At 43.0% G+C, this 13,248-nt stretch overlaps 2 protein-coding genes across 4 annotated transcripts in view; both read right to left on the bottom strand.

Moving 5' to 3' along the window:
• LDLRAD3 (low density lipoprotein receptor class A domain containing 3) overlaps nt 1-13,248 on the bottom strand; it is a 168,505-nt gene that overhangs the window by 36,328 nt on the left and 118,929 nt on the right. The gene's annotated exons all lie outside the window — the stretch shown is intronic.
• On the bottom strand, nt 504-2,244 carry LOC141990040 (uncharacterized). The gene is made up of 2 exons (XM_074956993.1): nt 1,576-2,244; nt 504-989 (listed from the first exon to the last, which is right to left on the bottom strand). The coding sequence occupies exons 1-2, from the start codon at nt 2,165-2,167 to the stop codon at nt 703-705; spliced, it is 879 nt and encodes a 292-aa protein (XP_074813094.1). The 5' UTR covers nt 2,168-2,244; the 3' UTR covers nt 504-702.

Here is a 13,248-nt window from a genome sequence, read left to right as displayed (position 1 = left end):
AAAGCAATATTCCCACTGTTATTACTGCTTGCTGTACGCTCCACAATATCTGTGAGAGTAAGGGGGAGACGTTTATGGCGGGGTGGGAGGTTGAGGCAAATCGCCTGGCTGCTGGTTACGCGCAGCCAGACACCAGGGCGGTTAGAATAGCATAGGAGGGCGCGGTAAGCACCAGAGAAGCTTTGAAAACCAGTTTCATGACTGGCCAGGCTAGGGTGTGAAAGTTCTGTTTGTTTCTCCTTGATGAAACCCCCCGCCCCTTGGTTCACTCTACTTCCCTGTAAGCTAACCACCCTCCCCTCCTCCCTTCGATCACCGCTTGCAGAGGCAATAAAGTCATTGTTGCTTCACATTCATGCATTCTTTATTCATTCATCACACAAATAGGGAGATGACTACCAAGGTAGCCCAGGAGGGGTGGTGGAGGAGGGAAGGAAAATGCCACACAGCACTTTAAAAGTTTACAACTTTAAAATTTGTTGAATGCCAGCCTTCTGTTTTTTGGGCAATCCTCTGTGGTGGAGTGGCTGGTTGGCCCGAGGCCCCCCCACCGCGTTCTTGGGCGTCTGGGTGTGGAAGCTATGGAACTTGGGGAGGAGGGCGGTTGGTTACACAGGGGCTGTAGCGGCGGTCTGTGCTCCAGCTGCCTTTCCTGCAGCTCAACCATACGCTGGAGCATATTGGTTTGATCCTCCAGCAGCCTCAGCATTGAATCCTGCCTCCTCTCATCACGCTGCCGCCACATTTGAGCTTCAGCCCTGTCTTCAGCCTGCCACTTACTCTCTTCAGCCCGCCGCCTCTCCTCCCGGTCATTTTGTGCTTTCCTGCACTCTGACATTGTCTGCCTCCACGCATTCGTCTGTGCTCTGTCAGTGTGGGAGGACAGCATGAGCTCAGAGAACATTTCATTACGAGCGCGTTTTTTTTCTTTCTAATCTTCACTAGCCTCTGGGAAAGAGAAGATCCTGTGATCACTGAAACACATGCAGCTGGTGGAGAAAAAAAAAGGGACAGCGGTATTTAAAAAGACACATTTTATAAAACAGTGGCTACACTCTTTCAGGGTAAACCTTGCTGTTAACATTACATACATAGCACATGTGTTTTCGTTACAAGGTCGCATTTTGCCTCCCCCCCACCATGTGGCTACCCCCTCAACCCTCCCCCCTCCCCATGGCTAACAGCAGGGAACATTTCTGTTCAGCCACAGACAAACAGCCCAGCAGGAACGGGCACCTCTGAGTGTACCCTGAAGAAAAGCACCCTATTTCAACCAGGTGACCATGAATGATATCTCACTCTCCTGAGGATAACACAGAGAGATAAAGAACGGATGTTGTTTGAACGCCAGCAAACATACACTGCAATGCTTTGTTCTACAATGATTCCCGAGTACGTGTTACTGGCTTGGAGTGGTAAAGTCATCTGGGGAGGATGCAATAAGGCTGCCCTCCCCAGAAACCTTTTGCAAAGGCTTTGGGAGTACATCCAGGAGAGCCGCGAATGCCAGGGCAAATTAATCCTTTCACATGCTTGCTTTTGCACCATGTATAGTATTTTAAAAGGTACACTCACCGGAGGTCCCTTCTCCGCCTGCTGGGTCCAGGAGGCAGCCTTGGGTGGGTTCGGGGGTTACTGGCTCCAGGTCCAGGGTGAGAAACATTTCCTGGCTGTCGGGAAAACCGGTTTCTCCGTTTGCTTGCTGTGAGCTATCTACAACTTCATCATCATCATCATCATCATCATCTTCTTCGTCCCCAAAACCTGCTTCCATGTTGCCTCCATCTCCATTGAAGGAGTCAAACAACACGGCTGGGGTAGTGGTGGCTGAACCCCCTAAAATGGCATGCACCTCATCATAGAAGCAGCATGTTTGGGGCTCTGACCTGGAGCGGCCGTTCGCCTCTCTGGTTTTCTGGTAGGCTTGCCTCAGCTCCTTAAGTTTCACGCGGCACTGCTTCGGGTCCCTATTATGGCCTCTGTCCTTCATGCCCTGGGAGATTTTGACAAAGGTTTTGGCATTTCGAAAACTGTAACGGAATTCTAATAGCACGGATTCCTCTCCCCACACAGCAATCAGATCCCGTACCTCCGATTCAGTCCATGCTGGAGCTCTTTTGCGATTCTGGGACTCCTTCATGGTCACCTCTGCTGATGAGCTCTGCATGGTCACCTGGCAGCTTGCCACGCTGGTCAAACAGGAAATGAGATTCAAAAGTTCGCGGTTCTTTTCCTGTCTATCTGGCCAGTGCAGCTCAGTTGAGAGTGCTGTCCAGAGCGGTCACAATGGAGCACTCTGGGATAGCTCCCAGAGGCTAATACCATCGAATTGTGTCCACAGTACCCCAAATTCGACCCGGCAAGGCCAATTTAAGCGCTAATCCACTTGTCACGGGTGGAGTAAGGAAATCGATTTTAAGAGCCCTTTAAGTCGAAATGAAGGGCTTCATCGTGTGGACGGGTGCAGGTTTACATCGATTTAACGCTGCTAAATTCGACCTAAAGTCCTAGTGTAGACCAGGGCTAAGGCTCACAATAGACTGCGCCTAGGAGGATAACTGAAATCAGTTTGAGAATACTATTACAGGTAGAGAAACTGATGATGATTTAACATGCTACCCACCCTATCTTCCATCACCACATCTTTCTCAGACTCCAAACAGAACGTTCATAACACAGCACTTCTATAACACTTAGATTCTACCTTGTTCTTCACTAAGTGTTTTTACAAAACCTTTTTTTTGGCTTCACTTGCAGTGGATCCCTAGGCTACTGGTTTTCAACCTGGGGTCCATGAACCATGTCTAAGGGGTCCGCGAAAGGTTGTCGTTACCATAGAACAGTGGTTTGTGGTCTTAGACTATGTCTAAGATTTCTAAAGGGATCAACATCTCTATTTGAAATATTTTAGGGTCCCACAAATGAAAAAAGATTGAAAACCACTGCGCTAGACACAGCATAGGTCTTCATTGGACCCATGGCCTAAACTAGTCAAATCCCCACCCCAATTCCTACCACAGAGTCCTTACCTTTACTCTCAGGTCACCATTTTAGCATTCCAATCCCCAGTTCTTTTCTCCCCTCCCCCTCAAGATAGCTGTTCTCATCACATCTTTCCCTTCCGTGGGTGACCATCTCAGGTACACCTATCTGGCCAGCAGGCAGGGATAGCTGAGCAGTAAGACAGTTACTCTCACCACTGGAGTCTGGGTTCACCCCACTGGAGTCTGGGTTCACCCCACTGTCTCTCAATATTACCAGCTGGGAGAGTGGGAATAGATGGAAGTCCCTTGCTCGAGGATGCACATTGGTTGAACACGGGTCTGCTGAACAACAGCTCAAGCCAAGGTTCCATTTTTAGGACATTTACTTGACACCTCCATGCCATTAACCCTTCAAAACTAACAAGGTCTGCATTTCTGTCATACGATCACTTTCAGTGTTAGCTGCTATCCACATGTTCTTAAATAATGGCATACATTAGCTGTGAACACTCCTTTAGACTTCTCATTAAGGTAGCTTCTTGGCTGAAATCCTGAGTCTAACTCTGTCTTCACTCACTGTTTGTTTCTCTGCTAACTGGAATTAATATAATGTATTTAATTTCATGAATTATACATCCTGATAAAACAAGCATTTACATTGCACGGCAGTTTTAAGTGCAGGCTGAGTCAAGATAAACACAATTACATAGCCCAGGGCCAGTACTTCCAAAATTACTTTTAAATAAAGGGGAAAGGATTTTCAGTGCAACATCCAACAGACAAAAATGTCATGAAATTTAGTTAAGTATACTACTCTACCAATGCATGCAGAGAAATGCTGCAGTCAAAAGTCTGTAAGCATTCACTATAGGCTTAGTACTTGGGCTAGTAAGAGTAAGGTAAATGTTTGAAACCCTGTATACAAACTCCCCCTTTCTAGTTGGGACATGTTTCTGTTTCATTCCTCCTCCGTAGACTGTTCAAGTTTAGTTAACTGTGAAAACGATTAGTTATATCAATATTAACAAAGATCTGTTGGACGCTGGTAAGGACAGTTGGCACCTTGCCTAGGTCCTAGCCTACAACTCAATGCAGGTTTCTGAAGCGCTCTCTCACTAGGTCCCTAAAAATTCCTCTCTTAATGAGTTACTGCAAACCAACTAGCACTGGAAACCTCCTCCTCCTCCTCCCTTGTTCTTATGGCATCAATCTGTTTCTTCCTACTGAATTCCAAGCTTCTCCTGCTATAAAAATAAAGCCCTTTATAAAAATAAATGTCTGCTTTAAAAGACCTGCTTCCACCTGTCCATCAAGGGAATTCCTGTCCTAAAGGACATTCTCTTCCAGCTTCATAGGTGGGATTCTGAAGCTCAAGGACCCCCCTCCACTGAAAGACAAGGTTTGTCCTAAAGAAAGCTACTTGACTGCAGGTAATATGTAACTGAATGCACCACAGCAAGAAAAATCATGGCAGCCCAGCCTCTTGCACTCAGATAATATCAGAACCCACTTCAAATCCACTCTTTTATAACTTGGTTCCTTTTTAATTATAGCTTTAATTCTTTGGTCTGGTCTTGCCAGTCAACTTTGCTGGTAAAACCTAAGCCCATTATTTACCCCCCTCCCCCCTATTTAAAAAAAACACCACACACATTTGTCATGTGCCCAAAATCACGTGCCCATATTTACTGCTCTGTCTCTGAGCTGTATTATGCATACTGAATTTGGAAAGCATTTAGGCTAAAGCAGTCTTAAGTTTATGATCCTGTTGGTTTTAAAAAGCAAATGTTAATGAAATATGTGCTACTTATAGAGAAGTGCAAGCCCCGTGGGAGGCATTTTAATTAATACAGTGTGTTCAAAGAAAAACAGATGTAATTCCCCCTCATCTGTCAACCAGCTGTACTGAAACCTGAATGCAGGGAGTGAAGAGAACACTGATAAAGCAAGTCTGAGAAAAGCCAGACAGAACTGGGACTTGTGAAAGGAAAGCTGAGAACCTAAGCCAATTCCATCAATATTGGGTTGATTTTTGTTAAAGTAACATTCACTTTTTATATTCTATAAATTTTTACCGTTCTCTCTGGCTTCAGGCTTAACTTTCATAACTGAGGTTAGCAGTTGATTCTTTAAACACTCTTCCCCAAGGAGTACTCTGATTTTGTCCTACAGCATTCTGGTTATATAGGCTTATGAGTTCAGACTTGAAAGCAGAATGGCAGCAGGCATGGGGAACCAGAGTTCGGTTGGCAGGGCTGGCTCTTGGAATTCCCACCCACAAACACACAGACAAGCTCACTAATAATATCCACCGTACTAGTCAGCAGTCTCCCATACAAAAGTCACTAAAAGTGTGATTCTAATCTCACTTAAAAACAACTTAACTCCACTGACATCAAACTCCTAATTTAAACTGGTATAAATAATATAAAAATCAGGCCCTGAACATTTTGCTGACCTGAATATTGCTTCTCCTAGGTCAGCCACTTTTACCCCTTTAAAAGCTACAATGCTCTTTCATGCAATAGGGATTTAAACCCCTCAGACATTTCTTCTCATTCTCAGAATGAGCGACATTAAGGTTTGTCAAACAAGATCCCCTCCCCACCACATCTAGAAATATCATTGAGTTGATTGTTATTTGGAACTAATACTGGAGTCTAGCTCCAGGCGTTTGGTGGAGCTTACACTGACGAGCAGACGTTTCATTTTCTGACCAGTGCCAATGAATTTTTAATACACTGTGCTACCGAAATAAAATAGTTTCCATCAGAATCTGATCCTGACCTTGCAAGCCTACACTCCATACAATTATTTTCAATTCATCAGAGCTACAAAACAACTCGGGCCCAATGCACATGGCTACCAAGGGCTGACTGAGCTTTGTCAAAGCCTATCTTGCCAACTGAAGAGAAGCTGACTCCTCTCTTCTGGATCCGATCAGGACATCCAAGGGCTGTTAGTCAAAAAGCATTTAAGCTGAGGCATAAACTGATCTTGCTGCAGGTTTGTTCTAGATACCAGGGCAGTCTACAAGACATTACTCAAAAGTGTTTTCTTTTACTAAAAAACTTCCCATGTATACGAATGTTCTACACAGCCCTGCTTTGCCTACATCAAGACTCCATTCAGCTATGTCCCATTTTAGACCCGTTCTGTACACTTCACCCAAACTTCTTTCTTCACTGCTCTCTTTGTGACAAAATGTGCCTGACATTTGTGCAAGCATGTGGGGGAAAGGGATGGAGAAAGTGGAGTTGTAAGGAGCCTTCCTCGCCTCTTAGGCATCCCTCCCACATAAAGGACATTAACAATTGTATGCCTTAAGCTTTTCTCCTAGGGATGGGTACGCAGTGGGGCCAAAAGGAATGAGGACAAGTAAATGGTAGGGCTACAGATACAGCTACTCCTCACTGAGCTATTACAGCAGTTCAGCCATGAAGAAGAGAGCATGTTGCATTTGTCTAAGGGTGATGCAGAAGGCACACTCTCTTGCTTGCCAGACAGTATAAGGATGACATCTATGGGGTGCCCAATGCAGGGAATTTCTTTAATGGGACCGTGATGGGTTGGACCCCCCTTCGGGGTGCCACCTGATGTACTGGGATTTCACTGAGCCTCTCTTGCCTAACCAGCCAGGGTTCCCTCTCCCTACTTTGCTGAATTATGTTCTCTGGCCTTTTGCAGCGCGCGCGCGCACACACACACAGGTAGGGCCACACCACGCCGCAGACACAGACTGAAGTCAGCTCTGTGTGAGAGGACTCCCCCAGCACTGACATGCACACCCCTTTGGGGAGATACACAAAATAAAACTGTCTTGCACTGTACAAGAAAAATCTGCCCTCTTCCTCAACATGAACAGAGATGAGCATGACTTCTTGTTGCCCCTCCCCCAGTTAGAAATCACATAAACTGGGGTTTATTATAAACAAAAAATAAGTTAATTAACTACAAAAGGTGAATTTTAAGTGGTTAAAAGGGATAGCAAACAGAGCAAAGCAGATTACCTTAGTAAATAAACAAAAACAGCAGACTGAGTTTAACACACTAGGTAGGCAGGATACAAATTAACAAATTCTCACCCTGATAAACTGGCTGGCAGATTCTTAAGGCACAGGTTGCCTTGGCTTTCCCAGGTTTTCTTAGCCTGGGACCATCACTTCTCACAGGTCAGTCTTTGTTCCTGTGGTGTTTTCAGGTGTGTTGTTGTAGGGAGAGTGAGGACCCCTCATGTTGTCATTGTCCCTCTTTTATATTTTTCCCCCACTTGCTGGAAAGCTTTTTTGCTGTGATCTGGGTCAAATAGTTCCCATTGTGTAGAGCTATCTCTGAGAGGTTTCTATTGCACACAGTTCCTGAGGTAATCCTTGTGCTTGTGTGCCTTTCTTCAATAAGCCATCCAACGTCGCACATTTGAAAGAGAGACATGGTCAATATTCCCAGCTTCAGATACAAAAATGATACATGCATACAAATTTGATAAACACATTCAGTAAATCATAACCTTTCCAATGATACCTTATGTCAAGGTTCCTTCCCCACTCTGAACTCTAGGGTACAAATGTGCGGACCTGCATGAAAGACCCCCTAAGCTTATTCTTACCAGCTTCGGGTAAAAACTTCCCCAAGGTACAAACTTTTCCTTGTCCTTGAACTGTATGCTGCCACCACCAAGCGTTTAAACAAAGAACAGGGAAAGAGCCCGCTTATTTTACCAGCCATTAAACAAAAGGAAATCTAACGCATTTCTAGCTAGATTACTTACTAACTTAACAGGAGTTGTGAGGCTACATTCCTGATCTGTTCCCGGCAAAAGCATCACACAGACAGACCAAACCCTTTGTCCTGCCCCCCCCTCCAGATTTGAAAGAACCTTGTCCCCTCATTGGCCATTTTGGATCAGGTGCCAGCAGGGTTACCTTAGCTTCTTAACCCTTTACAGGTGAAAGGATTTTGCCTCTGGCCAGGAGGGATTTTATAGCACTGTGGACACAAAGGTGGTTACCCTTCCCTTTATATTTATGACACCTTACATGAGTTATCTTGCATAAAGTACATCTTAGTTCTGTCATATCCATACCATAAGCATATTTCCCATAAAGAATATGGAGTGAAACGTCACAGGCAAAACTTGGCCTTTTGTGTTCATTTCCCAGCCAGACTTGGTACCATTGTTTTTCCCTCTGACAATGGGTCCCTTGTACATTAGAATCTATTTCTCTCTTACTATATTCGTAACCCTCTGAAGAAAGTCAGAAAGACTCCTGGAAAGCAAGCTTAGTTTTCTAGAATAATGGTTTTCAACCTTTTTTTCATTTGCAAACCCCTAAAAAATTTCAAATGGAGGTGCAGTGCCCTTTGGAAATCTTACGCAGAGTCTGCGGACCCCCAGGTTGAAAACCACTATTCTAGACACTAGACTAAAATGCTTTAATTTACTCACACTTGCATGATCAGTTGCCTTGAGTTCATTATAAACATGCTCCAACAGGGTTGGAAGTCTGTATTCCCAAGACTGCAGTGGTGGAGCTAGGTGAGACAGTTCACTAGCCTTCCAACTTGCGACAACCGACTGCAAATGAACATCGTTTTTATTATTGAAAAACTAGAATTTTAAACAGAGGTGCAATCCTAAGAGCTTAGAACATGTATCTAGACAGAACACTGAAAAATACAGGACTGTGGCAAATGACACGGCAATAAAGCAGTTAAGCAAAAAATGCTGTCACAGTCCCACTTTAAACCTCTGGGTGATTACTACATTGTTTCAATTTTTGCTGAACTCATTATTGTAGGGCTCAGTATCAAAGCTCATCTGGTAAATCACCAGTCATTTGGAAGTGTACCTGCAATGCAGAAATGCAATAAAGGGACAGCTGGTTTATTGTTCCTTGACTAATATAAATTTTAATAGTTGTTTCAACCTCTCGTTTTTTTTCCCATTTGGCCTTTTCTACTTAGAAAATAATGCATTTTAAGGTAATATGCTTCCCCCACTGCCCCTTGAAGCTTTCTGACCCCTTTTTATTGGATTTTCAGCTTGACCAAAGCTTGCTTTGCTGATTAAAAGCAGTAGAGATGGTGTTGCCATCACATTTATTTGAGCAGGATTTATCAATAACTTTTAGAATGATCAGTAATGAAGTTTGTGAACTAAGGAAAATCGTTCTCATGTTACCCAAGTAACTGAACAGAAGTAGTTTAATGGCCAGCACTGAACGCAGAACCTTATCACTCTATGTTAATAAAAGATAGTGCTTAGATGATTCACTTTTTATATATAAAATTATTTCATTTTATGCCGAAGCTTGGAAACTGCAGTCAGATTATCAGAGGAAAAATTTGGTGACTCCCAGTTGCTGCTTAGAACTATGCTTTTAAAATTAAATAGTTATTTGAGGTGTCAGACATAGTATCATTTTTGAATGCCCAGGTATATTAAACTGCAAGGAGGACCTGTTGAACCAACTAATCAACGTGAACAGTTTTAGTTCAGGTTTAAACCAAAACAAAAGGAAGTATTTCTTCACACAATGCACAGTCAACCTGTGGAACTCTTTGCCAGAGGATGTTGTGAAGGCCAAAACTATAACAGGGTTCAAAAAAGAACTATATAAATTCATGGAGGATAGGTCCATCAAAGGCTATTAGCCAGGATGGACGGGGATGGAATCCCTAGCCTCTGGTTTGCCAGAAGCTGGGAATGGGTGACAGGGAATGGATCACTTGATGATTACCTGTTCTGTTCATTTCCTCTGAGGCACCTGGCATTGGCCACTGTCAGAAGACAGGATACTGGGCTACATGAACTTTTGGTCTGACCCAAAAGTATGGCCGTTCTTATGTTCTTAACGGTTCAGTTAAGAAAGTATCTTCCTAGCATGTAGGAGCCTCTATCTTAGATCACCACAAAGCGTACAAGAGATTAACTCTGTAAAAGCCCACGTCCCCTCCACCCATCTCTACAAGTCTTTCAGATGAGACAGAATATCAACACCCTGAATACAGATTAAAGATCCTGCATTTTGTAAAATTAAGCCAGTTGACTCAAATGTATGAACAAATTCAACAAAAAGTCATTATTATTGGAGGAGCGAAGACTGACAGAAGTTACTTCTTAGGCCAACTGAAGTCTTCTGCAAGCCACCAGACAAAGATGCCTCTTGTTGGTTACATAATCCACTTTATGCAAACCAAGAATAGCTTGGATAAAAATGGCATTAGATTCAGAAAAGCTGATTGCTTGCTTCCTCATAGCCTTTAACCCAATTATCTTAAGCAGGAGACTCTCTCTTCTCTTGTTGGGCCACCATATTTGATTAAAAAAAATTTCCAATATGAATCAGGGTAATAAGAAAACTACGTCAGAGGGGGGTGGTTTGGGGGATTAAGTATGAAACATCTAGACTCACTGGAACCATAAGCTTAAATCAGGACACCATCAACTCAGCACTTCAACCTCAAAGGCTGAGAAATTCAGCATCATGTGGCTTACTTTGGATGAGATCATTAAAACCCAAGGTCCAGTCTCCTCCTCCTGGACATTACAGATTCAATGGCATATTTTATATTAATAGGGTTTGTCCCAATGTCCTTAGCCAAAGTTCTGCCTCCCACATTGGTGGTAGTGTCCCATTCCTCTCTGGTTGCTGGTCTCCTATCTCAACTGTGGCTAGAAAGCTAGTGTGGTGTATACATAGTTTGTAAAGCATTTGGGCATTCCTGGGGATGAAAGATGTCAAACAAATGTAAGATGTTATTCATGATATTGTACCTAACTGTGCTTACAAAGTGGGATGCTTCCTCTTTAGGCAGTCAGGAGACAGATAGTCCTAGTCTAGTCTCTGATTATTAGTCCTATTCTAGTCTCTTGATTATTAAATTTATTTTCCATATGTGTATAAAACCAACAGTAACGCAGAAGATGGGAGATGCAGTTGACTAAACTTCCCTTCATCCATATTCATGCACAGCACGGAAGCAAACCAGCAAGTGGATTATTTTCTGGCATTAATATGCAGCAACACGCTCACCCGCACTCATGTCAATTGACAAGGTGTAAATATGAAAAAGGACTGGGAAGTGTATCTTTTCATATTTTGCTGGAAATGAATGAAAACAATATACAGACATATTATATTTAAAGATCAAAACATGGGAGTTTATTTTGCAGAATCCTGTAATCGCAACAGATTTTACGTTCATTCCAAATTTGTTAGCTTTTAGGATTTTCAGTTGATACAGTTGTGTTTATTTCCAACAATGTGTTCTATAAAAACAGTATTCTGAAGGGTCTAAAATTACATTACAAGCAAATTCTCATGGCTCAGATTTAGCAATTACATTTATATTTAGATTAATACCCTTCTCTCCAATGTGTACCAATCCAAAACACTACCACATCTCATGCATATTACATTAACACTCTTACACTCTTCTCTGGGTCTCCCAGTGACTTTGTCTCACATTTTATGCTGCATGGGCAGAGACTCTCTTTTTGTTTGTGCCCTGTTCAGCATCAAGTACATGGCTGGTGCTTAAATAAATAATAAAGCAGCTTTCATTCCTAAGGATCCCAAAGTGCTTCCCAAGTAATATGCAGGCAGCACTCAGTCATGCATCCATCTCTGGGGTGAAGAGTCATGACCACAAAGACAACTGGCACATGGCACAAAATGTGAATTTTAGCTACGGACACAGGAGCAATTATCTGTTCTTATGAACAGCACCATCAATAGTGTCTGTGTGGAGTGGACCACACCACGTTGTTCTTATCTGAAAGACCCCTGTTTCAGAGGATCTTGCATATATGAGTACTTGATAAGCTCTCAATTGAAAGACATCCTTCTACCCCCCAAAAGACTCCATGGTACTGAAATGATCCACCTTAGAAGAATGAAGGGCTGTATTAACCCCAAATCATTCCATCTAGACACTTTTATGGTCCTCATGAGTGTAAATATCTAAGCACCCCACATACAGGATTTTATGCTCAACACTCCTGTGAGGTAGGGAAGTATTATCCTGGTTTTATACATAGGGAACAGAGGCACAGAGTAAATTAAGGTCGAGTCTACACTACAGTTAGGGTGATGTAAGGCAGCTTATATCGACCTAATTATGTCAGTGTCTACACTACAGCCTTGCTCCTGCTGATGTAAGTGCCCTGCTACACTGGCATAATAACTCCACCTCCACGAGAGCTCCCCACAGCTTAACTTAAGTTAGTAGTGTAGACATGCCCAGAGTGACTTGTCCAAAAATCACACAGGAAAGCTGAGCTGACCACTGAACCCGGGACACCTCAGTCCACATCCAGTGCCCTATCCACTGGACCATACTTTCTACATGTGGTTCCAGTGAGTCTAAATACTGTACCCTGAAGCTGCTTTTTAAGGCAAACTAAGTCCTCTGCTCTGGAGATATACTCCTGCAGAGACCAGAATGAGCGTTTGTCTTTTTAAACATAAACTTTGCATTTTCCGAGCACTTAAACTCATAAGTTTGAAAGGGGGACATCTAATGGTGCTGGATACATTCAAATTGGCTGGCTTTTCAGGCATTAAAAAAAGGTAACAGCCCACACTGTGAGCTAAGAGACATTTAAAGATACCAAATTTTGAGGGTCAAACCAGACAACAAAATTAGGGCATATACATATCCTCTTCTCTCTGAAAAACCCAATTACTATTCACAGTTAGCAGCTGAAAGAAAGAAAAAAATGGCAGGGAAGTGAAGACAAGCTTCCTGATTATAATAAAAGAGAACCAAAAACACTATCTCATGTTTTAATATTAAAGACAAAAAGGCATTTACCAACATATTTTAAATCCCTTGAAGGGTTAGATAAATATGATCCCAGCACAAAACTACCTCTGAGGTCTTACCTGAAGAAGGCAAGACACTTATGAGTATACTATTCTAGCACCAAAGGATATGTTTTCAGATTGAACTCTTTCGTTTTAACAGAGTGTACGTCACAGAAATCTTCGGCAAGGTTCTCAGCCCTGGTTCCATCTCCTCTGTGCGACCTGAGAGGCACATGGAGGATGTAATCTGTCTGTAACTGGCCAGCTGAGAATTCCCCCAGTGAAGGAGTAAAGCTAGTAGTCAGCTCCAATGTTAACTCCCCGCTGCCTGGGGCGATTGATGGTATGTCAGGGACAAAACAGAACCCCACTCCCATTCACCAATTCTCAGATGGTGTATGGTCCCTCAGGGATTGCAGGCCTTGTCTACACTAGAAAGGGTTTGCTCGTAT

The sequence above is a fragment of the Natator depressus genome, chromosome 6 (assembly GCF_965152275.1).
Source record: "Natator depressus isolate rNatDep1 chromosome 6, rNatDep2.hap1, whole genome shotgun sequence".
Taxonomy (NCBI): Eukaryota; Metazoa; Chordata; order Testudines; family Cheloniidae; genus Natator; species Natator depressus.
Note: the sequence above shows the minus strand (reverse complement) of the source record. Positions and strands in the feature narration are given on the sequence as shown.

Bases quoted from the DNA above. Each gene is read 5' to 3' on its own strand.
- LOC141990040 (XM_074956993.1), bottom strand. From the start codon at position 2,167: ATGCAGAGCTCATCAGCAGAGGTGACCATGAAGGAGTCCCAGAATCGC. The intron at 990-1,575 runs GTGAGTGTACCT...TTTCTCCACCAG, and splicing joins AGGCGGAGAAGGGACCTCCG to CTGCATGTGTTTCAGTGATC.